Source organism: Carassius auratus, chromosome 18 (assembly GCF_003368295.1).
Source record: "Carassius auratus strain Wakin chromosome 18, ASM336829v1, whole genome shotgun sequence".
Lineage (NCBI taxonomy): Eukaryota > Metazoa > Chordata > Actinopteri > Cypriniformes > Cyprinidae > Carassius > Carassius auratus.
Window position 1 is genome coordinate 11959767 of NC_039260.1, and position 24763 is coordinate 11984529.

The 24763-nt window shown below is 36.9% G+C and overlaps 1 protein-coding gene across 5 annotated transcripts in view; it reads left to right on the forward strand.

Moving 5' to 3' along the window:
* The window catches only part of LOC113118467 (signal-induced proliferation-associated 1-like protein 3), an 82960-nt gene that overhangs the window by 27969 nt on the left and 30228 nt on the right, over positions 1-24763 (forward strand). For 3 of the 5 annotated variants that reach the window (XM_026287673.1, XM_026287675.1, XM_026287677.1), the window contains exons 2-3: positions 11581-11671; positions 23172-24758. In XM_026287673.1, the coding sequence (XP_026143458.1) occupies positions 23393-24758 (1366 nt within the window). In that variant the 5' untranslated portion in view covers positions 11581-11671; positions 23172-23392. Of the gene's footprint in view, positions 1-7538; positions 7626-11580; positions 11672-23171; positions 24759-24763 lie in introns of all 5 variants that reach the window. The other 2 variants (XM_026287672.1, XM_026287674.1) reach the window with 2 other exon arrangements.

A 24763-nucleotide genomic window follows, 5' to 3' on the forward strand; every position in this document is an offset into this window, starting at 1 on the left:
AATTGTGAGTTCCATTCAGGTTTCATGCCACTGGCACTTTTTTTTCGAAGGATTGTTTACAATTTCACAGCATAAGCTATAAAGCTTTTTCCCAGTAAATAATAAAATACAATGCACTGCAATTTTATTCTGTTTTATCCTTATACTTCGTGAAAATATGTTCTCAAAGATTCCTTAAGCTTTGTTTGGGATGTTAAACTACTTTAGGAGCTCTAAGGACTGCCATGGTAAAAACAATATTTGAAATCTCCTTGTGAATTTTGCTAGAGTATGGGTCAGTGTTTTGATTGCAGAAGAGTTCGACAAAGGATTACTAACATAATAAAACAACTCCAGGTATATTTTTGATGAGGATGTGACAATGCAAAATGGTTAAAATCTCTTAAAAATCTATGCTGAATGATAAAGACCCTTTATTAATAATTTACTTGGGGAAAAAATGGAAAAACTAAAATATAAGTACATAAACCGATTAATCGATTAATCGTAAAAATAATCGACAGATTAATCGATTATCAAAATAATCGTTAGTTGCACCCCTATTCTGGATCATTGTAAGACTGGAAATGTCATGTCAAGCACATTGCATTATGGGATTCTGTATTCCATGCACTGTGCTCTATATTCTGCATATTTTGGGCAAATATAGATATTCTGGTTGAAACTTTCTATGCCGTGTACAGTATTCTTACTGCTGCAGTAAAAGTGTGAAGAGCAGGATGATCTGAACAGAGCCACACATATTCTCTTATTCAGATCCTGGCCTCTTATTAGCTACAGGTAAACTTGAAGAAAAGGACATTTCTGAACTTTTACAGTTTTGAGTTACAAAGTTGTTCTCTTTCCATCAAAATATTTTTGGGCACATTCTTACTTGTTTTATCTAGACTGCGTCTGAGAACACAAGCTGATTCTAAAAAGCCCAAAAGTACCACGAGAGACTGAAAACTGGAAATGCAATGATCTTTGAATGTATCTTTTTTATTTATTGTGCAAGAGAAGAGCATCTTATTATCCTCTCACTTAATTCTGTTGTTCTTCAACATGGCCCTCATATTTTCCCAAATACATGTACAGTATTTAACAAGATTTCTTGCAATTTTGAGTGAAGTTTTCAGTTTTAAATTATGGAGAAAAACAACGTTAGATTTGAATGTATTCTGGGAAACAATCACAAACAAGACACAGACTCCCTTGGGCCCTAAACCGGGAACAGAGTGAAATTCCCTCTTCTAGTTCTTAACATGGATCACAAAGTCCTCCCTCTCTAGCTTCTCATCTCATTGTTAATGTGTGTAACTCAGAGAAAGGCGTCGTTTCATTAGGGCTAGAGGAGCAGCATTATCTCTATCACTGGGCTCCATCATCCTCAGCATGGCTTCTGCTTTATCTGGTTCTCATGACAGCTCTGAAAAGCCCTTTCCCACAAAGAACCGCTCAGATCTTTACAGCGGAGGGAAAGCGATCTGGGGCATCTTTGGAGACTGATCTGCTCGTGGAAGCACAAAAGCTCTGCAGACTCATTCAGAAATCTGCACACATGCAGTATAATACATGCGAAGCCAGGCATTTTCAGACGCGCAGATGCGTTTGCATTTTCTCATTTTTCTAAATTCACGCAAGCAACGCTTCAGAGTTCTTTGTTTGAAAAGAGGGAGAAGAGCAGACAGAAGAGAAACTGTGTCAGAGACTCTTTTGTTGGACTACTGTAACCCTCCTCCCCCTCTCTGATGGCTCATGACCCATGCTATTGTGTGTTTGGTCATGTTGCTTAGTTGGTTGGGGTTAGAGAAGGTTCAGTTCTGTTAAATGAGTTTAGACCACATGATAGCTTTGTCTGACCCAGAAAATTAGCATGGGAATGCATGTGTGTCGAGGGCGCCCACACATTTTTATGCAAAAGATTTTGCAAAAAAATTAACATAAGTATTTGAAAAATGTACTTATTGAGACCAATGTAGACTCGTGAGATGACAATATGCGCTGATTTAAATGGGTTATTGCTTAATTAACTCTATTGCATTCCTAACGAAGATAGGAGCCTAATTCATGAGTTTTTAGATTAAGTTATTAATCTTATTTTATCTAAAACAATGTCCTCTGATGGTTAGTTACATCTGTGTTTGTTTAAAACAGTGAGGACCATATGATTGCAGAACAACAAATGTCTATATTAATCATATAGCAGTTTTAATATCCAACAAAGCAAAACAAATGATCGCACTGACCATTGCATTCTGATTGGATAAGACATGCAAAGCACATCTGTGTGAGCACACAACTCAGTTCTCAATTCTGCGTTTGTGGGCATTTATAAATGGTATACACAGTTTGGTCCAATTTAGGCCAACTATTCTACTTTGAATAATTATTATTATTATGTGATATAATATAATATTCATATTTTTTATTTGAATTATAGGAATAAACTATTATCATGCTAGTGGATTACCTAAATATTGTTCAGAATATGGCTCTTGTTTATTAGTGTTATTAGTAATAATTATTTAATTTTTGTATTTTTTATTTTGAGTAATATTAATTTAACTTATTCTTTATTAAGTTATTATTGATGCTGTTATTCTTTATGTACTTTTTAACATTAATAATAATATCTTTAAATAATAATTATTATTATTAGTAGTAATAGTAGTAGCAGTCGTATTATGTGAGATAATATCAATATATTAATAAGAATAAACAATTATTCTGCCAATGGTTTACCTAAATATTGTTTGTAAATGGCTGTTTATTAGGGATATTATTAAGAATTAATATGTATTTTTGTTTTTTAAATATTAATTTAATTTGTATTATTAATGTCATTACCATTTAATATGCTTTGTTAATATAATAATAATATTATTATTATTAAGCAAATAAACAGTTCTTCTGCTAAGTAATGTTTGATCTAAATTATAATATTGTTAATAAGCATCAGAAATGTTGGCTGTTTTTTAGTGTTGTTAATATTAATAATTATTATGAGAGTTGATTTACTGTTTTTATTATTATTACTAACAACAACAACAACAACAACTTTTATCATAATAATACTAGAAATAAAAAATAATTCTGCCAAGTAATAGCTGATGAATATTGTTGTTAATTAATATTGTTTATGAAGCAGTTAATTTGTTTTTTAATCTATGTTATATAGGTGTTATTAATTATTATTTTTAAATAATAACAATAATAATAATAATGGGAATCTTCCAAGTAGCTGACCTAAATAAGACCAAAATGGAGGCTTTTTATTAATTTTATTAATAATTATTATTAATTACAGTGATGCCCTTTTTCTTTTTTTTAGCTTTGCCTGACACTTCTACTGTTGTTTCATTTGTTGCTGCAGTTGTTATTTTCGTAGCAGTCTGGGATTAAGTTTTAATTAAGACTTTTTAATCTATGATTGACCCAATGTTAATCCAAAGTGAGTGTCTATCTTGGGGGAGTTTTTTTTTTTCTTCTCAAGCAAAAACTAGAAGAAGGGGAGCTTTAACATTCCCCAATGAAAGTTCAGTCTAGCCTGGCCTGCAAAGCCTCATCTGTGCCCCACCGGATGTTGTTTGTCCTCATCACTAGGTCCATCAGTTCTTGTTAAGCTGTCTGCAGAGTGCTACAGTTACCGGTTATGTCTCGGCCCCTCATGGCACAGCTCTCATCACACACATTCATTATGTGATGACACACTCAATCACAGGGCAGCATGAGTTATCCCCCCAAATGGGCCTCCATGAATCCTGTGCTGTGTCTTCCCTCGCTAAATATTAGTCACAGCATTTCCCTTCAGGGATCAGCTAAGTATCTATGTATCCGTCAGTCTATCATAACATTAATTAGGCTGGGTTAAACTCGATACATGTATGAACATGGTTATGAAAATACATGAATAACCAGAGATGCTTGCATGCTAATTTACTTCGGCATCTCTCCAGTCCCCCAATGTGAGCTCTGACTCAGTCATTGTACTAGTGTTTCACACACTGTGCTTCAGTAAATCTACAGAGCATCTGAAAATAAATTACATTTTCATTGAGTCTGAACTGAATTGATGAGGTGAGAATTAACAGATAATGGAAAATGATAACCAAGAATTATAGAGCTCTGCAGTGATGAAATATTTTGTAGGACAACAGAGACATTAGGTTCCATCGGCAAAAAGCCCGTAGGATTTTTCCATTAGCTTTTGGCAGAAAATGAGCTCTGTGACCAACAAAAGTTATGATTCTTCATGATTCATCTTTATGATGTTTTGTCTGTTAAAATCTTCACAAATGAACACAACTTTGTAAATTTCCCCCAAATGCACGATAGGCTTTGAGTTATCAGTTTGAATCATTCTAAAGAATCATTCACTGATTGAACAAACTAAATAAGCCAGTGCAGTGCATCAGTATCTGACTTACTGAACTGTTAGTGTACAACTTAAAAGAGCAGAAAGTGTCTTGTGTACTTAAACTTAAAGTACACAAAGCACTATTAAATTAGGATTCAATTATTATTTACTTACATGTAATTCATGAGTTTCTCTGTTGATACACTAGATAATAAATTATTTCCATTTTAATTAAAAACATTTAATTAAATCCTTGAAAGTCGTAAATTTTATTAAAAAAATGTTTGTTTAATTAATGCTGTCAAATGATTAATCATATCCAAAAAAAAGTTTGTTTACATAGTAGATGTGTGTACTTTGTATATTTGTTATGTATATATAATGCATGTATATATATATTGAAGAAAAATATGTTATGTTTATATATTAAATATATTTATATACCATAAATTATATGAATATAAAATACAAGTACAAATATATATATATATATATATATATATATATATATATGTATATATATACTGTATGTGTGTATTTATATATACACAATTATTATATACACAGTACACACAGATATGTACATAAAAACTTTAATTGCGATTAATTGTTTGACGGTGCTCATTTTTATTTATCATTTGAAGTTTAGATAAATGAATGAGAGTTTTGCACTGTTTGTGTGTGAGTTAGACTGCACTCAAAAACCGTGTTCTTTAAGAATGACTGCGTAGTACCAAGTGTTGACAGCTCAGTAATTGGAAACAAATGAACATACCCAGTACTACTACTTCTTCAGTACTTCCTTTTTTACACAGTAGTTATGTATGCCAACTAGAGTGCATTCTGTCGTGTGTGTGTGTGTGTGTGTGTGTGTGTGTGTGTGTGTATGAGCTTGTGCAAATGTGTACATTCGCTCTCTTGGGAGAGGGATGTAGCTCTAGCAGCTGTGGGGATGTAATTTAGTCCTGTATGTTGTCATTGTCAGGACCCCGGTGGTTGCTGGCATAGTCTCAGAAGTTTGCCAACAGAAAGCGGGGACTTAGTTTTGTATATATATTTAATTTTAAAGAATGTCAAATAATAGTGTTATCTGGAATAGAAAGAACAAGAGAAAGTGTGTATGAAAAAGGGTGGGGGACAGAATTAAAGAGGAGATAAATGTTTTTCTCTGGCCGAAGAGTTGGGAGGCAGACAGCTGGAGGAAATGGCCTGAATCCCTGCATTCCTGCTCTGGGTCAAACATGAGTCTGAGAGACCCTTCCAGATCCCAGTTCCTGGAGGATCGCTTTAAACAAAAGGACTGTGTTTCTGAAAGCATGTAAAACATTGGGATTGATTCACATCATACTTGGATCATTTAAAGAGTGCCACTTCATGTGCTAATTCTAAACCCTTGAAAATATGATTTTATATTTTTTAAGTATAGTGGCCTTTGACATTTGTGACATTTAAAAATGTTTTGATGCTTGTAAAGTTTGGGCTCAGTAAAATTAATATATTTATTCAGCAAGGATGCATGAAATCAATCCAAAGTGACAGCAAAGATTCCGGTTTCGAGTAAATGCTGTTCTTTTAAACTTTCTATTAATAAAAGCATTCATGTTTCCACAAAATATTAAGCAGCACAATTGTTTTCAATTTCAAAATTAATAATTTATTTTTTCTTGAGCAACAAATCGCCATATTAAAATGATTTCAGAGGGATCATGTGACACTGTAGAGTAGAGTAACGACTGCTGAAAATTCACCTTTACCATCACAGGAATAAATTATATTTAAAAATATAAGAGAAGATGCGCAAGCTTGTCGAGTAAAAATACTTTTCATCACTGGAAAGTTTGTAGTTTGTAGCATTTATTTTCAACCCTGGGCATCCACGACATTTTAGCAAAAGTGAATCTAGCAGCCTTTGTGAAATGCATTTGACTGTATTACTTGTCCCTCTCATTCTGCACCAGTACAAATACATGCACGCATTAATGCGTTTTGTTTGCTTCAGTGTTTCTGTATTAAATGAGTGGCTTTGGAATTTAAGTATAGCAAAACAAAGTAAACTGTGACAAATTATACCCAAAACTGAGTCTGGGAAAAAAAAATTCAGGTTTGCATGAAGCTGGATGAACGCATGCCCAGGAGACTACAGGCAGTCATTAAAGGGTTAGTTCACCCAAATACTGTGTTCTGAAGATAAACGGAGCTTTTACAGGTCTGGAACAACACGAGGGTTATTTATGAGATAATTTTTGTGTGAACTAACCCTTTAAGGCTAAGGGTTGCCTGACTAAGTGTTAATAGTTGTGTAAATACTGTCATACTAATAGCCGTCTGATTTTTTCTTTTCTTTTATTGTAATCTATTACATACCTTTCATTCAAAGTTATCTAACATTATGAAGTTAAATTTGTTCTCACACAGTTTAACTATGAGTTCTTGTCATATTATATTACCATTTTCTAAACTATAGAGAATAAACTGTGATAATGTGAGAAGGGTTGAAGGTGTCTGAATAAATTTAGGTTTGACTGTATCTACCGTATTTAATAAATGAAGTTAACCAGCTAACATTATAAATACTTTTTTTGTTTTCTGTACCCAATATTAAATTTTTTGTTTTGTTTTCCAAATGCAATAAAAGTATGGGTGTCGGTATTCGGTATCGACAAGTACCAAAAATAAAAGTATCTTTATTGGACAAGTACTGGAAAAAGTGGTATCGGTGCATCCCTAGTAAAAATCAACACGTTTCGGAAAGGTAGGGCATAGAGGACGAGCAATAATGTACAGTATGTGGAAAATAACGTGTTGTTTTTTTTTCCCTTAAACTGCATAAACACATTTCATTACACCAAATACACAATAATATTATTTTTAGCAACATCATATTACCCCATTAATGGCTACCGAAGTCTTAGCTTGGACTGTGACCCATGTTGAGCATAAGTCTGGGCAAAAAAGGGGAACTGCCAGGGATTATTATTAGTGTCTCTTCACTTAGACTGGCCTGACATCTCCTCCTGTTGCATAATTCCTAGAGTTTCTTGGAACTGAAGGAGAGTAATTAGTCATCAGGCGTAATAGATGGAAATTGCCTCTTTGGCAGCTCTCCTACTGATTGTCATTGAGAGATCTTTTTAAAGCAGTCAATGTGTGTGCAATGGCTGCTCTGTGCTTCTAAGAGTGTATCTTTATGTAATTGCAGGTTTCTCAAGGGATTTTTGACTGCATTGCATTATAAGAAGTTCCATCAACACGTGAATCAAAAAGCTGTTTACCCCAACATGAGAATGTGAGTGAGATATGTACCTCTTTGACGTCGATATCAGACGGCGAGAATGAATGTGCATGCCAACATCAGATGAGGCGTCGCATGAATGCTGGGATTGAGACACAATAGCGTGCTTTTCCGTGTACATATGGTATGATTCCAGTAGCGGTGTGGGCTTTATCATGGATCTGGGAACTTAGACTTGGACTTAAAGAGCGGAGGCTGGCTTGGAGTGTAAGAGATGAGATGATGCTGAGAGATTGATTCTCAGGAAACCATGAATAGCTCTTTGTTCTGTCTGTGAGTTTGAAGTGAGGTTTTCGTATGTGATTATTCTGGAGTCGTGTATGAAATAAGACATGACTCAGCGGCATGTAAAGGCTGTTGTTATTTGTATGTTGTTGCAAATGCAGTTTTAACGTGCTTGAGGCTGAAGACCTTATTTCAAAGCAGAGGTCAAACTCTGAGCCCATGAAAATATATGAATTTTGTATATATGAATCTCTAGCTTCCGTTAGAACCAATTTTTGTCTCCTCTTGGCTTAAATCGAAATCCTCTGACATTTTTCTTTACAAATCCTTGTTTTATACTTCTAATTCATGACCAGTGTTTTGTTTTGCTCTCTCCTCTGCACTTTTTCTACGCCGCTAGAATGCCACTCTCTCATGAACGTGTACGACAGTTAGCGGAAGCTGGAAATTACGATTTAGTAAGTTTTAAATATGGATATTTTTCTTATACAAACGTATCGCTTCACTTCAGAAGGCCTTTATTAATGCACCAGAGCCATATGGAGTACTTTTTTTTTTTATGATGAAAGGATGCACTTTTTGGGCTTCAAAATCTCAACACCCATTTGCTGCCATTATAAAGCTTGGAGGAGCCAGGATATTTTTTTTTTATAACTTTGTATTCATCTGAAAGAAGAAAGTCATATATACCTGGGATGGTTTGAGAATGAGTAAATCATGGGGTAATTTTCATTTTTGGTGAACTATCCCTTTAATTTATCACTTGAAAACATGAAACATGAAATAGCATACTGATTTCAATTTCCTAATTACCCAAATTGTTTGGGGTGTAGCAGTATATTGAATGTCAAACACTTGAGCCTCCATGTTTATTTATGTTTAATAAATTACAAATAAAATACATAGTTTAATAAAATACAATATTGAGAACTTTTTAAGTGTATTTATTCAGGGACAGAATAAATACAGGGACAGGGACAGTCTTGCTAATTCTGTTTTATCTGAACAGTATTTAGCAAAAAATGAATATAACATTGTATTGAACATTTTTTAACTGATTGTGATGTATTAGAGGTAATGATAAAAAAGAGAGTGTTTTGTATTGTGAGATCAAATCGAGTGTATTGTTACTCACCTACAAACTGAATCTTTTTTTATACGGTTTCTTTAATTTCGGCGTGTTTCAGTAAAACTGAATTTTGTCCCTCTGCTCATGTTCCCTTTCCCCGCCTCTCATTATATTGCAGGGAGAGCGAAAGGCATGGTGCTTCTTTTGTGCTGTTTCGTTTGAATGTCAACCTGTTTACACACAAGCACTGCCCTTTCTCTCAGTGTTTAAAAGGTTACATGGAGGGAAGTAAAATCCCCTCAGCCCTTTGGGTTCTCCCCACAGAGCACTTCAAATTTTCATTTAGCAGACGATATCCTTGGCTCTACTGTAAGCTCAATGCTATTTGTCCAAATTGATGGAAATATCTCTCTATCCGTTACGTGCATCCTTCAACCTCGGCCTGTGTGTCAGTGTGCCCTCTGTTCTGTCACAGTTGCGTCTCAATGTCAGGATGCCGTGTTTCCACTGTCACCCATCCAACCGTTGTAATTCTCAGCTGTCAGGACAGTTACAAGATGCTGCATTTAAAGTAAAAGTGGAAAATTGTCCTCAAGAGCCTCCCAGAGAGATTTTATTGTATTTGGGGCAGCAACCCAGAAGGGATCTGACAGTACAACACGCTAATAGGAGAACAGTTGAGCCGAGGAGACATTACATCATGCAGATTGTGCTTGGAGGCAGATAGTGCTCTGTTTCAGCGGATTCCTCTTTGAGAGGATGTGCTCTATTTGTATTCAGAGGCTCACCCATTTACAGAAACCTCTGGAAGTCAGAGAAACTAAAATAGTCACACCAATAGAAACTTTTTTTTTTACAATCAGATTGAATAATCTTTCTAATGTGCAGCTCACGTCACAGCGCAGCACCCATTTTAAACGTTGAAGTTTCTTGCAGAGTCAGCGCCTGTAGTGTCTTCCAAACTGCTGCGCCACTAATGATATATGTAAAACAGGAATTCTTAATCTGTTATGAGGAATATAATTTTTTTGCATATTTATTTATAGGGTGTTTACATTTCTGCTTCTGCTAAGACAAACAAAGCTTGTTCTATTGCTCATACGTTGATTTTTCCAGTTAGTGGTCATACATAGTAATATTGGCTTAAACAACCTAATTAATGGTTGATGCAGTTGAGCTGTGTATCTACAGTTTATACTGAAATCTATATACTCAACCGATGCCAAATATCTGCCATTTTGAGATAGGAAAATATAGGCCTAAATGTATAGATATCCCGATTTTTGTTCAGATTTATATAGTATACGTCTACACATTATTTTCTTTTTGATTTTTATATTTAAGTGCCACTGCATTGTGTCACACTCCAACACCAAAATAAGTCTTACGTAAAGCCATTCAAACATGTCAGATCAGGGTCAGATGAACCTAAACACAGCCTAATTATACCGGACTTTAAGTCCTGTTAGCTGACTGTTAATTCAGGGAAACCACCAACTAATTGTTTCTGAAAACGTAGTTTTGCACATCCTTACATGCCATGAACAAGCATGCATATATCACCCCCAGGGCCTGTTCACTTAATGCCGTCTGTGTTCATAACCTCAAAATACCCTTTCTCTGCCCACTACCTTGGTGTGCTGTATTTTTGAGTCTTGGCATGGCAGGCCTAATTGGATGAAGTGGAGCATGCTGTAATGTGTTGTCATGGTGAAGCAGCTGGGCTGTAGTGTGATTTGCTGTAGTGGCAATCAGGGCTGTAAATTCTCACCGATGGAATCAGGAGTGTGTCAGACGCCTAGTGTGTACTAAACGTAGGTGTGTATCGCCCAAAGCCTGTGGAGGCTCCATAGAAGGTACACACCATTGCCAGCTGATATCCACTGGCATACACTTGACCTCCATACAAACAGTCAGGAGAGGAACTAGAGCTGAATTGATCAGTATTGATGGGTGGGAGTCTGTCAGGCCATAATGTTTGCCGCCGCAGGGAATGTTTGTATGCCGGAGCATGTCTCCTCCTGTCCCTTCAGTATGCAAGTGTGTGTGCTTACAAAAGGTCAGGAGCACACGTTTTCTGTCTTTCCCTCCAAAACAACATGTGTCTATGCAGGCGACGTCTGCGTGTGAGAGATAAACCCAAAATTCATGAGCTATGGATCAAGCTTATGCTGCCTTTGATGTCCTATACTACGAGGAGACATTCCAAAGCCTTCTGTGTGTGTGTGTGTGTGTGTGTGTGTGTGTGTGTGTGTGTGTGTGTGTGTGTGTGTGTGGAGAGCGAGCTGTATTAGCCGGTACGAAGGCAAGAGCAGCAGCTGTCAGCTCATACCCATCAGCTTTGCTTTGACTCTATTGTCTGAGGAGAGTGTGTGTAGATGCCTGCAGGCTTGCAGTGCCACACACACACGCCACATCTACTGTTATTTCACACATGGATGTTGTATCGCACCTTGTGAGCTGTAAATCATTATATCAGGCTCATTATTTTGACATGTGCCATGTCATTTTCTCTCTCTGCTGTGTTTCTCTTTCTGATGCTCAGCCAGGCTTGTTGACACACACATATAACACGTAATAATAGCTTGGTGAGCTGCTGCTTCTATAGCAGCAGGTAGTAACAATGCTAACAGCCCACTCTGGTTTCTTTGACAGATCACTCCGTCTTCTGGCAGCTTGGTGACGCCCACCAAAGGAACTGACTGGCCCGTAACTCATAGCTTCCATAATACTGGGACTTTGTCTGGTAAAATATTCACTCACACATGACTTAAAACAGGGAACTCACAGTGTTGCATCATTCTCCAAGTTCCCTTTTTTCCCCTAATTTAGTGAGCTCACTTCCATAGATGCTATGTGTGATTAAACATTTAGACTCTAAATCTATCTTGGTGGAATGTTTGAGCATTATAGGCATGTTGGAACATTTGATTTCTTGACCCTCAAAACTTAGTGAGCTGACTATCTACCTAGGAAACGATTTTGATCATAGACGAGATTCTGAAGCATAAACATGTTGTAACATTCAAGCTGGCATGTTCAGATTCAAGTTTAAAACCTAGTAACCTTGTTCTAGTAAGCTAACTGCAAAGACAACATTTTTGAGCATCATTGGCATTTCATTTGGCATGTTCACTGAGGTGACTACTTAGTGCTACTTTAGTGCTCAGTACAGAACCTGGTGAGCTAGATGGCAGGAGCAGCATAAACATTTGGTTTGACTGGTTTGATTCAACCTTTAATTTGGTAATCTGACTGCATAGGTAACATTTTTGAACATCATAGACATTTTTTTTAATGTTTAATTTTACATGTTCAGTTTTTTAATTAACTTTATTGCTTAAATAGCACCTTGAGCATTATTAGCACATTTAGTTACACATCTTTGATTCAACACATTTAACTCAATTTTGGATTGTTCAGTTTTAAATATTTGACACTCAAAATCTAATGAGCTGACTATCTACAGTAGACAGCATTTTAGAGCATCATAATGCACATTGGACTATTCTATTAATCATGTTTGTTTTTACACTTGGACATTGGAATGATTTACATGGTAGTTTTATTGTGTTTGGTTTCAGATTCAAAATATAGCAAGTTTACTACCATGATTCCATTTTTGCGTATGATAGACATATTGGAACGTTTGATCGGACATGTTTGTAGGCAACATATTTAAACATCATAGACATGTTGTAATGACAGTTTCAGTCTCAAAGCCTTGTAACATTGACATGTTGGAATTGTTCAGTTCAACATATTTGATTCTACACATTAAATTTTATATTGGAATGTTCAATTTGAAATTTTTGATGTAATATATTTGACAAACAAAATCTATTAACCTGGCCATCTAGACAGCATTTTTCAGTAAAATTCCCAGTTTTGGAACATGGAACATTCATTTAAGCATGTTTGATTTGACCCTAGCTACCTAAATGACATGACATATGTCATAAACATGTTGGAAAAATTCTGGACATGTTCAATTCTAGATGTTTAGTTTCAGACTTAAAGATGTTTGAGCATCAAAGGCATCTTGAAATGTTTTATTTGAATTGTTTGATTTAATTTTCAACAGCAAATTGACTCCCTCCCTACCTTGGCAACATTTGAGCAATTTCTAAGTTTCGGTTCCGAAAATGGTTCTGGTACGAAACGTGACCAAGCCCTGACCAGCTTGCACCAGTGTTCTGACGATTCGGTGTTTCCCGTGAAGGATGTCACAAACCGGGTGGTCAACTTGGAACACTAAATAAATAGACTGCTATTAATAAGGGATAAATTATTTAGTGTACAGGTCATTTCAAAAGTGATAAACAAAGTGATATAAAATATATATTTTCATGCATTTTAAATGTTTAAAAATGTGGAAACCACTCATTGCATCACACCATCTCCTGACTGCATTATTATTATTTGTAAAACAGGGGCTTTATGGAGAGTGTGTATACATGGTTATAAGTATAACAGTTTATAGTTCATTAATTTAGGGAAATGAACAAGTGTCTCAGCCCTAAGGCCAACCAGCTTATTCCTGCTTGAAAATCTAAATGTTATTGATAGTGTAAAAAACACAAACTTTGAAGCACATGCTGATTGATGGACTAGCATTACTCAACATTACTTACTACCTTCCAGCAACACTACATTCAGTGAAGGTAAACTAGTAAAAAATATAATAATAGTTCATTTAAATGGAACCGCAATCGGAACCTGAAAATTTGTATACGGTTTTATATATGTTGAATTTTGACATTGCCGATCTGAACCGGAAACTATTATTTTGGTCAATATTGTAATCACAGTTATTTAACACTATTATGTGGGAACAATATGACCAAAACTTTATATGAGTGATTTATTTAAAGATAGTGATACATATCAAATATGTATTTGCTGTAAATAAGGTTGCTATGACATTTACATTATAGCGACCAGCTGAATTTCAAACAAACAAAAATTCCTAAAAATTATTGAAAATAATTAAATTGTCAGTAATCAAATAAATCAAAGGACAGATACAACAGAAAAGATACAAATGAAACCAACTGCTTTAATTGTTTTTTGTTATGCAAGTCTCAAGCAGTGTGATTATTTTATTTATTCACTATACTATTTATTATTAATGTCTCATTCAGGTTTAGTTTGGCTCTAGTTTTGTATTTATGGCAGTTTATATGAAAAGGTTAATGTAGTACAGCCTACTACAGTGAATAATCAAACGTAAAACAAAACATAGCCCGCTGTCACTTTAAGAGCTGCACTGATCCAAATTACCGTTACATGCATATTTTCTTTCTCAACTCTTTACGTTCATTTAATACAACTGATGAAGGTATAAATGAATAATCACCAAGCATTTTGACATATTTTGACATAAGCACTGCAAAAGGGGGCGATTATTATATCTCATTTACATTACATTTACATTTAATCATTTAGCAGACGCTTTTATCCAAAGCGACTTACAAATGAGAACAATAGAAGCAGTCAGGTCAACAAGAGAACAACAACAGAATACAAGTGCCATGACAAGTCTCAGTTAGTCTAGTATATCTCGATTATTGTATTTTCATAATTGTTGGAGGCCAAAATCTAAATCAAACCATTTTTTCTATTAATTACACAGCCCTAGTTTATACATGCATGTGTGTGTATTTAAATATACATAAATATACACAGAAAACAACCATATATTATGTAAACAAAAACATTTATTTTGGATGCAATTCATCGTTTGACAGCATAGACATGTTGTGATGTTCAAATCTACATGTTTAGTTCTGAATGTTTGATTGACATATCTGTTTCTATTTTATAATGTTAAGTTTGAAATTCTATTTATTCAACGCTCTGTTTCGAAGTCAAATCCTAGTGAGCTCAATACCTAGATGCCGTTTTTAAGCATCATTTAGCCTACTGTTCAATTCAGCACTCAATACCTAAAGGGCAAAAGACATTTAGGCATCATTTATGACCATTAAATTTGGATGTTTATCTTGAATGTTTGAATGGGCCTATGAAGCCTAAAAATGCTAAGTAGGCAGCTTTCTAGTAGTGTTCGACCGATATATCGGCCGATATTTGGCACTTTTCAAATTGGCCGATGCATTCAAGCAGTGGCAGTGCCTGTGCACACAGTGTTCACATTCTCCTTGTTTGCTATCTTCATTAACAGTTCTGTTTAATACAGACAGAAATCTGTCTAATAATGAGAATGAACTGTTAAACAAAGGAATTAAAATGTATACAAAAAAGTATCAACATTATTGCTTTTATATTATTAGTAATAGAAAGAACATTATAATATGTCTCTCATTTTCTGTCAGCATTCAGCAAATACACGTTTATATAATTTAAACGAATCTTTGATTGACTAATGAACATTTAATTTCAATAATCTTGCAAACTTTGTCAAATCCAGCTGTGAGATCTTGTGAAGTGTGCATTTGTATCCTGCACAATCGCATGTACTCTGCATGACGGTCGGTTTATTGGTATAAGGGTTTATCTGTTGAAGAGATAAACAGAGAGAAGGCCACTCCCTGACGCCCCACCTGGGAGATTTTCAGCCTGCAGCCTCATCTGTTTGTTTCGATACTTGATTTGTTTGTCTGGTGTGTGGGCTGACCTGTTTTTCCTCTGCCGTGTTGTGTGTTTGTGTGGTGTGATAATGGCTCGTCTCTCAGTGACCTGAACAAAGCGTGTCTATGCGTGTGTTTGCACTGCTGTGTTTAGGAGCCCCGAGGACAAACTGGTGTTTCGAGTTTTGTTGCCCTTGAGCAGAATTCACTTCCTCCTCCTCTCATTTTATCTTGTTCACCTTCTGGAGTCTTCCAAAAATACTTAGATTCTGGTTTCCTGGCCAATCACGTGTGAATACTGCCAGGTTGTCTTAAACGTGATTATGTGTTTATATGGCTTAAAAGGTCTTGTGTGTATTGCTTGGATGGTTAAATGAATGGGTCAGTACTTAATTTTATCACCGTCACAATGTGGATATAATAGTACTAATCCTGTTTGTTTCAGCCATTTGCTTGGGACTCTCAGATTGCACATGTTCTCTTGCTTTGACTGTCACATTCACAAACCTGAACACGTGCACTATTTGATCACATGCCAGCCAGATGGCATACATGGGCATTTCCTAGTAACCCGCTGGCCTCCTGAGATCATCATTTTGTGGTGTTAGTATGACAGAATTGGATACTATTAAGATGGGTCTGGACATCCAACAACCAACTAGTTAGTTAATTAGGTTGATGGTTAATGATTCTTTTTTTTTTTTTTTTATCTGATTTCAGTGGCATTTTTATATTCAGGCTCAAAATGTTGTAACATTGGCATGTTGGAATCTATCATGGGGACTTTCTTACCAGAAGAGGAACCTTTTCATTGTTTCGAGTAGCAGTGAAGGAAGTTTGAGGAACTGGAAACTAATTTAGTTCTAGGAACAGTTTTTGGGGGAAATAAATTCGCTTCTACTTCAGTGGGGTCTTACACAGCACCATTGACGTAGTTGTACAGTAATTTGGTCAAATGTATGCCATATGAAATAGCACCCGTTAAAAATGGAACTGTATGTTAAAGTTGTACAAGACATAAACATACAGTATACAGAAAGCTAATGTTAACAGCATTTATGTGTCACCCAACTTGTGCATCGTAATTCCATATCCATTATCACAATGATTCCTATTACACACAGCAGAAACACAACTCTGATCATAGCATCCTCCATTCTCAAGCTGTTGACGTTGTTGAATTCCACACTTAAATGATGTTGTTGTCGGCCGGCTTGCGTTACTTCAGAGTTCCTACTGGCAGTGTGAAAGCAACCAGGACAATGGCCCAAAGAGAACATTTAGTTCTTGGCTTCTTCCTATAATTAAGGTCCTATAACTACTGGGTCCTATTACTAGGGCACTGTGAAATCCATTTTATTTTTTTCCCCAAATTCCCTTTTTTCCATTTTAATTTTTATGGATTCAGTTTAATTTTCTGGACTGTGTTTTAATGATTAAGTTTATTAATCAAAAAGCATGTCTAATTACTAGAAATCATGAAACTTACACAGTTTAACAGGAATGTATTAAATATTTTATTTATACAAGGTAAAACATTTTTATGGACCTATTAAATATACGTTTAATTTTTTCTCCCTTTCAGTTTTATTTTTTACCAAATTCTGTGTTTTCCATTTTAATTTTCTGAATCCCATTAAATGTCATAATCAAAAGCTTTTAATCAAATTAAAATTAATTTATTTTTGGTTGGCAAACAAAACATAGAAGAAAATGTTGATTATTCCTTAAAACAATCATGTTTAATAATAATTTTATTAATAGAAGAAATACTTATTATTATAAGTCATATTTCTGTCAGAGTTTCTCAAAGTTAAACTGAACTTTTACATTGACATATGGTATGATGATTTTTATATGCTAGAATCATTTTTTCAAATGAAACTAAAATACTCATGGATTGACTTTCAGAGCAACTCTGGAGATGATGTTCATGACTGCAGAGGCTGAAAAGACTGTTAGCGTCACGTGCTTCAGTTTGTGTGTAGTAAATTAAACTGTGAGTCTGTACCATTCATTCACACAGAGAAACTCAGAACATGCACGGTTCATATTTAAATAGTCTTTATGTGGCTTAATAATCACAGACACATGTTCATGTGCTTTTGATTTAATAATTTAAAGTTTGGCAAATTCCGTGACATTCTGCTTTATATTGTAAATTCTATTTTTATGACTGGATTCCATGATTCTGTTCTTTTTCTGTTCTGAAATCATGGAGCCCTACCTGTTTTGTTTTCAGTTTGACACTCAAAACCTAGTGAGCTGACTATCTCCTGGAAACGCCATTGGACTAGTTTTGAGAAGCAACTGGGCAGGATTTGTTGTGAAAACCTGGCAGCCCTGATCTGAACACACGTGCTGGAGGAGATATACTTCTAATTACAGGAGCGTCTACTGATGAGATGCGCGTGAAAATCACATTCGATTTTTTGAACAGCCCTACTATCTAGACTGTTTCTTTGTTCTTTTTTTTTTTGCTTGTTTTTATCTCACATGATTTTAATGGCAGTTATTTAAAGGTGATAAGTTTAGAAACACAAATGATCTGAGGGTTTTAATACTTATGGGCATGCTTTGCATTAACATGTTAACAGTAACTACTCTCAGCCTGGTGCAACTCTCTAAAAATTTGTCTCTAAATTCATCTTCCTTAAAGTCAGCCATCACAGCTGACATTGTAACAAATCCACCTCCTTCAGCAATAAATTCTCTAGAAAATTAATGTCGGCTGCTGTGAGCAATGTTCCCGTTTTTATGCACACTCTTTAGGTGTCAATCACAATATGTTTTTTGGGGGGGATTAATGTAGTAGAGTGCAATTAAAGGTTAGCTGAAGGTTAAAAAAAGTTATATTTGCCATATTTGTTGAGTATGTATCAGTTACTCACTAAACGTTTGCTCGTATCATCCATATATCCCTGTGAAATGTCTATTGGAGTCTGACTCTGTAGGACATGGCATTGCATCATTCAGTTTTTATTTTATTATATTTAATTTTAGGTAAATGTGAAATCAGTTTAATGATAGACCGATATAATATTAAGGTGGCCATTATTTGTTTTTGTTTTTTTGGAATTAATGGCATTAATTATTTTTTTACTGTTTGAACAATGAGTGTCAGAAACTGGACTGCACTGGGACTTTTATTTTGACAGATAACAATGTCTGTGTCTAATAACTTAAAAATTGTTATCTGAAGGACTGTCTTCATATTGATTTATTTTTAAAGGATTTCTGCTTTAGTACATGTTATGTAAATGAAATATGTATTTAATTGCTGCATGTTTTATTTACTGTCTTTAAAGGAAATGTGATACAATACATAATGTGGGCCATTGGCCACCTTGTTCTCTAAGATATCAACATAATCCATAAAAAATGTGGTCAACCACTGATCAGTTTAATTTTCTAATGTACATTTCTGACTTTTTGTGCAAGATCCATCAGTACACACGTTATTCCAAATAAATATTTGTAATAGCATTTAAAGAAAAATAACACTAACTACACAGTTTTCCCCCTGACTAGTGTATATTGTAAACATGCAGAATGTGTATCTCCCACCCTGTGTCACGTGCACACACGACCTCCCATAATCTATCATCCAGATTTGCATGCGTTTTCTTTGCTTTATTGATTAGCTTTCGCTCACACTATGGATTTTATGCACATTTGACCTTCACCGCTTATCTTGGTGAATTAAAGGGTTGTGAGCCTGCCTGCACACATGAAGCAAATGCGGGTCAAATACACAGCTTCATGAAACCTCATGTCCCTCTGCTTTCATTTCCTGTGTCACCACCTTTCTTCTGTCCTTCACACCCAGTCAAATAAACCCTATAGGGCAGATCAAATGTGCAGCCCCTGCCCTCCACTCCACATCTATTTCTTTTATTCACACACTGGCCAACTGCTACAGCCAGGGGGCTCATGTCTGACACCCCGAAAACAATGTGACAGGGAATCGATGGAGGAAGTAAGCAGTGTTGTGATTGACAGATCCTGTCCTGGCAGTCCGTGGCAGTTATACGCTGAGTCACTGGCTGTAGGCTGGGTTTGAGTGTGATTTAAAGCCCCAGGGTTCACAAACCGACACCAGACCCTGTCTTTCGGTGTCTGATGAAGGGCTGGTTGAGGCATTATGGTGTCTTCACATCAACCCAGATTAACCTTATTAAGATTATAGAATTTAAATCACTACCGGTTACATATGTGTGTGTGTGGTGGTCTCAGTTTGAAGTAGCAGAATCTGAGCTAATTACTATGTGAGCAATTAAAAACAGTTTGAAGTCTTTCAGCTCTGGCACTTGGTGTTGGCTTGCTTTCCAGGAGTGTTAGTTGAAGGTCTGCATGCTCACACCCATTCACACAGTTCATACAGACTTTTTCCAGTTCACTCGGACGAAAAAACAAACAAAGAAAAAACAAGGAATTTACTGGCTAAAGAAAAACTAAACATTAAATTGAAGAGGAACACCTTATTTCTGCAGCTGTTGTTGTGAACTTGCCCTGTGAGTGTTGGGATGTGGCATCGGCCAAATGTTGGGGGGAGCTTTTACACAGAATTGCCTTGAAGTGCTTGTACACTCATGAAAACAAAAAGCCACCTTCAGTGCAGCTCTATGGCCGTGCTCCACAGTGCATTTGAACTCCTTGACTGTTGCCAATAAAGACTGTGAATAACTGCATGCACTGTTTGTAATGAAAGACTGTGTTTATAGTTCTGACCGGATCATTTTGAAGTTTAGATACATTTCATGAATTAGCAATGTATCATTCTAATTGAATACAGAGGCGATAAACACTTGATGCACACTGCAGGACTGAAATGTTGATGTAGAGCAATTATAACTGACAAAATAATAAAATTGTAAGGAAATAGGACTGAAATGAACACTGTTGATGTATCATACATCACCATTACTATCTGTAACCCTCTGATCACAAATAGGGAGACAAGCTGTGGATGTGTAATCTAATATTTGGATGGATGGAATGTGACTAATAGATTGGGAGAGACAATAAAAAGGGAGAGAATGTGAAGTTACACAGAGGAACAGGCGCTGCTGAGTGGCTTTTCATAGTCAGTGAGCTGCAGTGAAGCTTGATTCAATCTGACTTTCATATTAAAGCGAGTCACTGGGATTCAGATTCCCTCTCGCTCTCCTGCCTGGATTCCTTCACCACAAAGCCTGTCAGGTTTCCTCTATTCCAGCTCCTCTGTTTGCTCTGCTTCTGCCTCTGCCTAGTATCCTGTCTTTTTGTGTTTGTCTTGTCCTTTGACTCTCTGTCAGTTTGGTTTTGTCTTTTGTTCACAGCAAGAGATGAAGCATGTGGAGAGACCCAGAGACTTGAGGGGCTTTTCTCTCTGTCACAAAGTTTGAGTGTCACTCATTCGAAATCTAGAGTGTATTTCAATCCTATGCTTCACCATTCTCCGTTAAGCTTGTTAACCAGTCCACCTCATTATACACTCAGCAGTTCCCGTCAGTAATCCAGCACAGAGCCCTTGTTATGTAATCTTTTGTTTACAGCTGAATGTGGGCAGAATCTTAATCTTACTTTCTAAGTCTGCTATCTCTCAGGTAATTGGATGCTTTACCTTGCTGACCCAACGACTCCATCTGTCACACATGTCAGGATTTTCATGGCTGCTAAAACTATCTCCACCTGTCAAGGAAGCAAGTTGTGTATTCATATAGTTGTAGGTGTGGTATAAGCATCGCTCTCTTGTCAGATGGTGTTATACTTCCTTTGCTAGTAAACACCTATCTGCTCTTTCATCTGCTCTTTCACATTTTCAGATTTAGAGTTTGTTCCTTTTACATCCAAAATCAAGATTACACAACAATATTGAAGCACCAACTGCTAGGTTAGCGTTTAATACAGTATATCTGCCAGGAAGAGGAATAGAGACTAGCCTCACTGAAGAGTGTGAGAAATCCACATCTGAAATCCTTTCACCCCACTTCCTCTCTCTCCTACAAGCCTGTTTTGTTTTGTTGTCTCCCTTTTTCATCCTACTCCTCTTTTCTAATGCAAGTTTCAGTCAGCTTTTCTCTGCATTTGGTTCTCAAAACTGCTCATCCCTTGAGCAAAATAACAACACAAATTTAGGAAAGAAGGTTTACGGGAAGTGGGGGGTCTAGAGTGCATCAGTGTTAATTTCGTTGACTAAATATTTTCGTCATTATTTTCGTCACGAATATATTTTTGCGGACGAAAACGAAATGAAAACTAAAATAGAAGGCACTGATGGAGACTAAAACTATGACTAAATTGATTGACATTATCGTCAACGAATAAAGGACGAGACGAAAATAGACTGTGACGAAAATCAAATCAGCAGACGGGAGAGATGCAAGGAACCGGCAAAACGGAACAGGTGAGACTGCATGAGAGAAGAGAACCAATCAGAGCCTGACTTATTGAGACGTGAAGCGAAGGTTTTCAGTTTTTAAATGAGCTCCCGGGAAGACGGCATTCGAAGAGGTGATGTCTAAAAGAGCGACAAAATGTCCACAGCTCACTTCACGTTTGACGACGAACAAAACAAAACAACTGTAAAGCACGCGGAGCGCTCATTCGTGGCAAGAACACAACCAATTTGAAAAGACATTTACAGACGAGCCACCCGGACATTTTCTCAAATGTAATTTCACAACGATGTTCTTTTGTTTATTGAGCTAAGCAAAATTGGAAGACTGCAGTGCGTAGATGTTGTAGCATTAAATATTACGAACTGAAAAGTACTGTAAAATAGCCCCTTCTTCAAATTAGATGAGAGCACAATACTAATACGTAATATCATGATAAATACATTTGATTAATACTAATGTTTAGTATATTTTATAATGTTCTACTTGTTGACAATATCACAAATATTTCTATATTAGTCATGTGAAACATGAATGTTCACATCCTATCATTATACATACAAATCTAGCAATATTGTAGTATTTAAAACATACAATATTGCTAGACAAATGAATACCTTATACAATCTTGTTACTTTTTTTTATCCACCTAGCTGCCAACTTATTAAATATTTACTTTAAATGTATGCACTTATTGTTCAGCTCAGCTGTAAGCTTTAAGGTCCTGGACCTAACTTTATTTTTCTTTTATTGATGGTCAATTGGCAGCTAGTTATTGTTTACATTATCATGACAGTGTTTGTTGCTGCATAAAAGCTTTTGAATCGAAATAAAGACACAGTTGTGTTGAAATAAAGTTGAATTTTTGTTTTATATATTTTGGTTAAGTTTGTTTCCTATATCAGCTGTAAAAAAATGTCTAGTAAATCTGTTATTGATTTTAGTCTTATTTTAGTCGACTAAAATACCGAGCAATTTTAGTCGACTAAAATACCAAGCAATTTTAGTCGACTAAAATAAGACTAAAATTAAAACAAATCAGATGACTAAAACTTGACTAAAACGAAAAAGAATTATAGTCAAAAGACTAAGACTAAAACTAAATAAAAATTTTGTGTCAAAATTAACACTGGAGTGCATGGAGTAAGTGTATTGAAAGTGAAAATATCTCGAACCCAAAAAGCACAATTTAATGTTTTTTTCAAATGTTGCATGTAAGTCACCAGATTAAATATATATAATAACAAGTGTATCTTTGTTTCTTTAATTTTTGCAGGTCTGTAATTTAAGTGGCCTTTGAGCTTCCAGATTGGTCCAGAAGGATTAGGAAAGTTGAGTCCTTTCCTACCAAAGAAATGAATGTGGGAGGAGGAAGCAACAGCAGTGTGGAGCTTGTCCATCTCTCCTTCTTACTGAACACCAGCAGTCTCGATCCAGGATGTTCTCTCCCCTACGACCCCTGCCATTCTTTTTGGCCCTGAGACTACAGTGGGCTCCATGAACATGTACAGAGACACAGGGGTGTGTGCCACCCCTCTCTCTCAACCTCTTCCTCCACCCCACCTCCGTCTACCCCTTCATAATGGCCACTCCTCTGTGGGCGATCCAGCCCCGTCCCGTGTGTCTGTGCCCAAAATGGGGGTTCGAGCTCGGATTGCCGAGTGGCCTCCTCGAAGGGCACTTTCACGAGAATCGCTGCTTGAGAATGGCCAGGGTAGTCAACCGGATGACCTCAACAGTGAGGATGGGCTTACACGTGGAGGTATGACCAGGTTACCACAGCGAGGTACCAGAGACGGTGACATCCTTGAATCAGGTCTAACGATGGCTCCAGGCACACCCCCGAGGTTTCGGATGTCTGGATTCGCTCCGCTCCGACAGCGATCCACCAGCGAGATTACATTGAGTGAACAAGATGAAACAGAGGTTGAAGGTTGTTTGTTTCGGGAATATGGCAGTACCTCTTCCATCAATGTACAGGCAGTGTCTGATCAAAGCTTCTTTGACATGCTCAGCCAGTTTCAACAGGAGCGACCTGACCAGCGTAGCACAGCCCCTGTCAAGCTTGGAGAGCTGCTTGGTGCTTTAGAAGGACCCACTTCACACACCTTCTTGTCGACTCCACGGCCAGATGACCGCCCGGAGAATCGTGTACGCAAAAAGAGTGGTGGCACAGAGTCATCTCTTGGTACCTCCTCTTTATTCCGCAAACTCCGCAGCTCCAGTCGGGGAGAAACAGAGACTCCACGAGGCGACTCGGATGACATACGACCCCCTGTGACATTGTCTTCCAAACCCTGGGTATGTGTGCGGAGTTTTGCCCACTTTGACGCTCAAAGCGTTTTGTTTGACTTGCACGAGGCGGCAGCTCGTCGCAGCTACGCCGCCCAACGGCGAAACACTGCCACCGGAGCTTCAGCTGCTTCTTCGGCTGCCGTTTCTTTGGCGGTTTCCAGAGCTATTGCTTTGGGGGGAGTGGAGCCCAGCTTCTCCAGCACTGATGACCTCAGTGTCAGGGACCTATCGGAAGGATCAACCCCAGCACTGGAACTTTCAGAGCAGGGTAGTTCAGCTGGCGTTAATGCCAACTCTCAGCACCAGCTGTTGTTGAGCTGCCCGAACTTCATCAACGAGACTGGAAGCTACACGGAACGGAATGTCAGCTTCCTGAGCTCATCGGCGGAGCGGGCAGAGGCTGGTATCGTGGAGGCCCGACTTCGTCCACGCTGCAGTAATGCCAGTGTGTCCAAACTGGAGGTGCCGCAAGAGCTTCAAGCCACCAGGTTAGAGAGACTGCAGCAACACTGCATCGAACACGTTGACCTGGGTGCCAGATACTACCATGAGCACTTCTATGAGAAAGGTAGG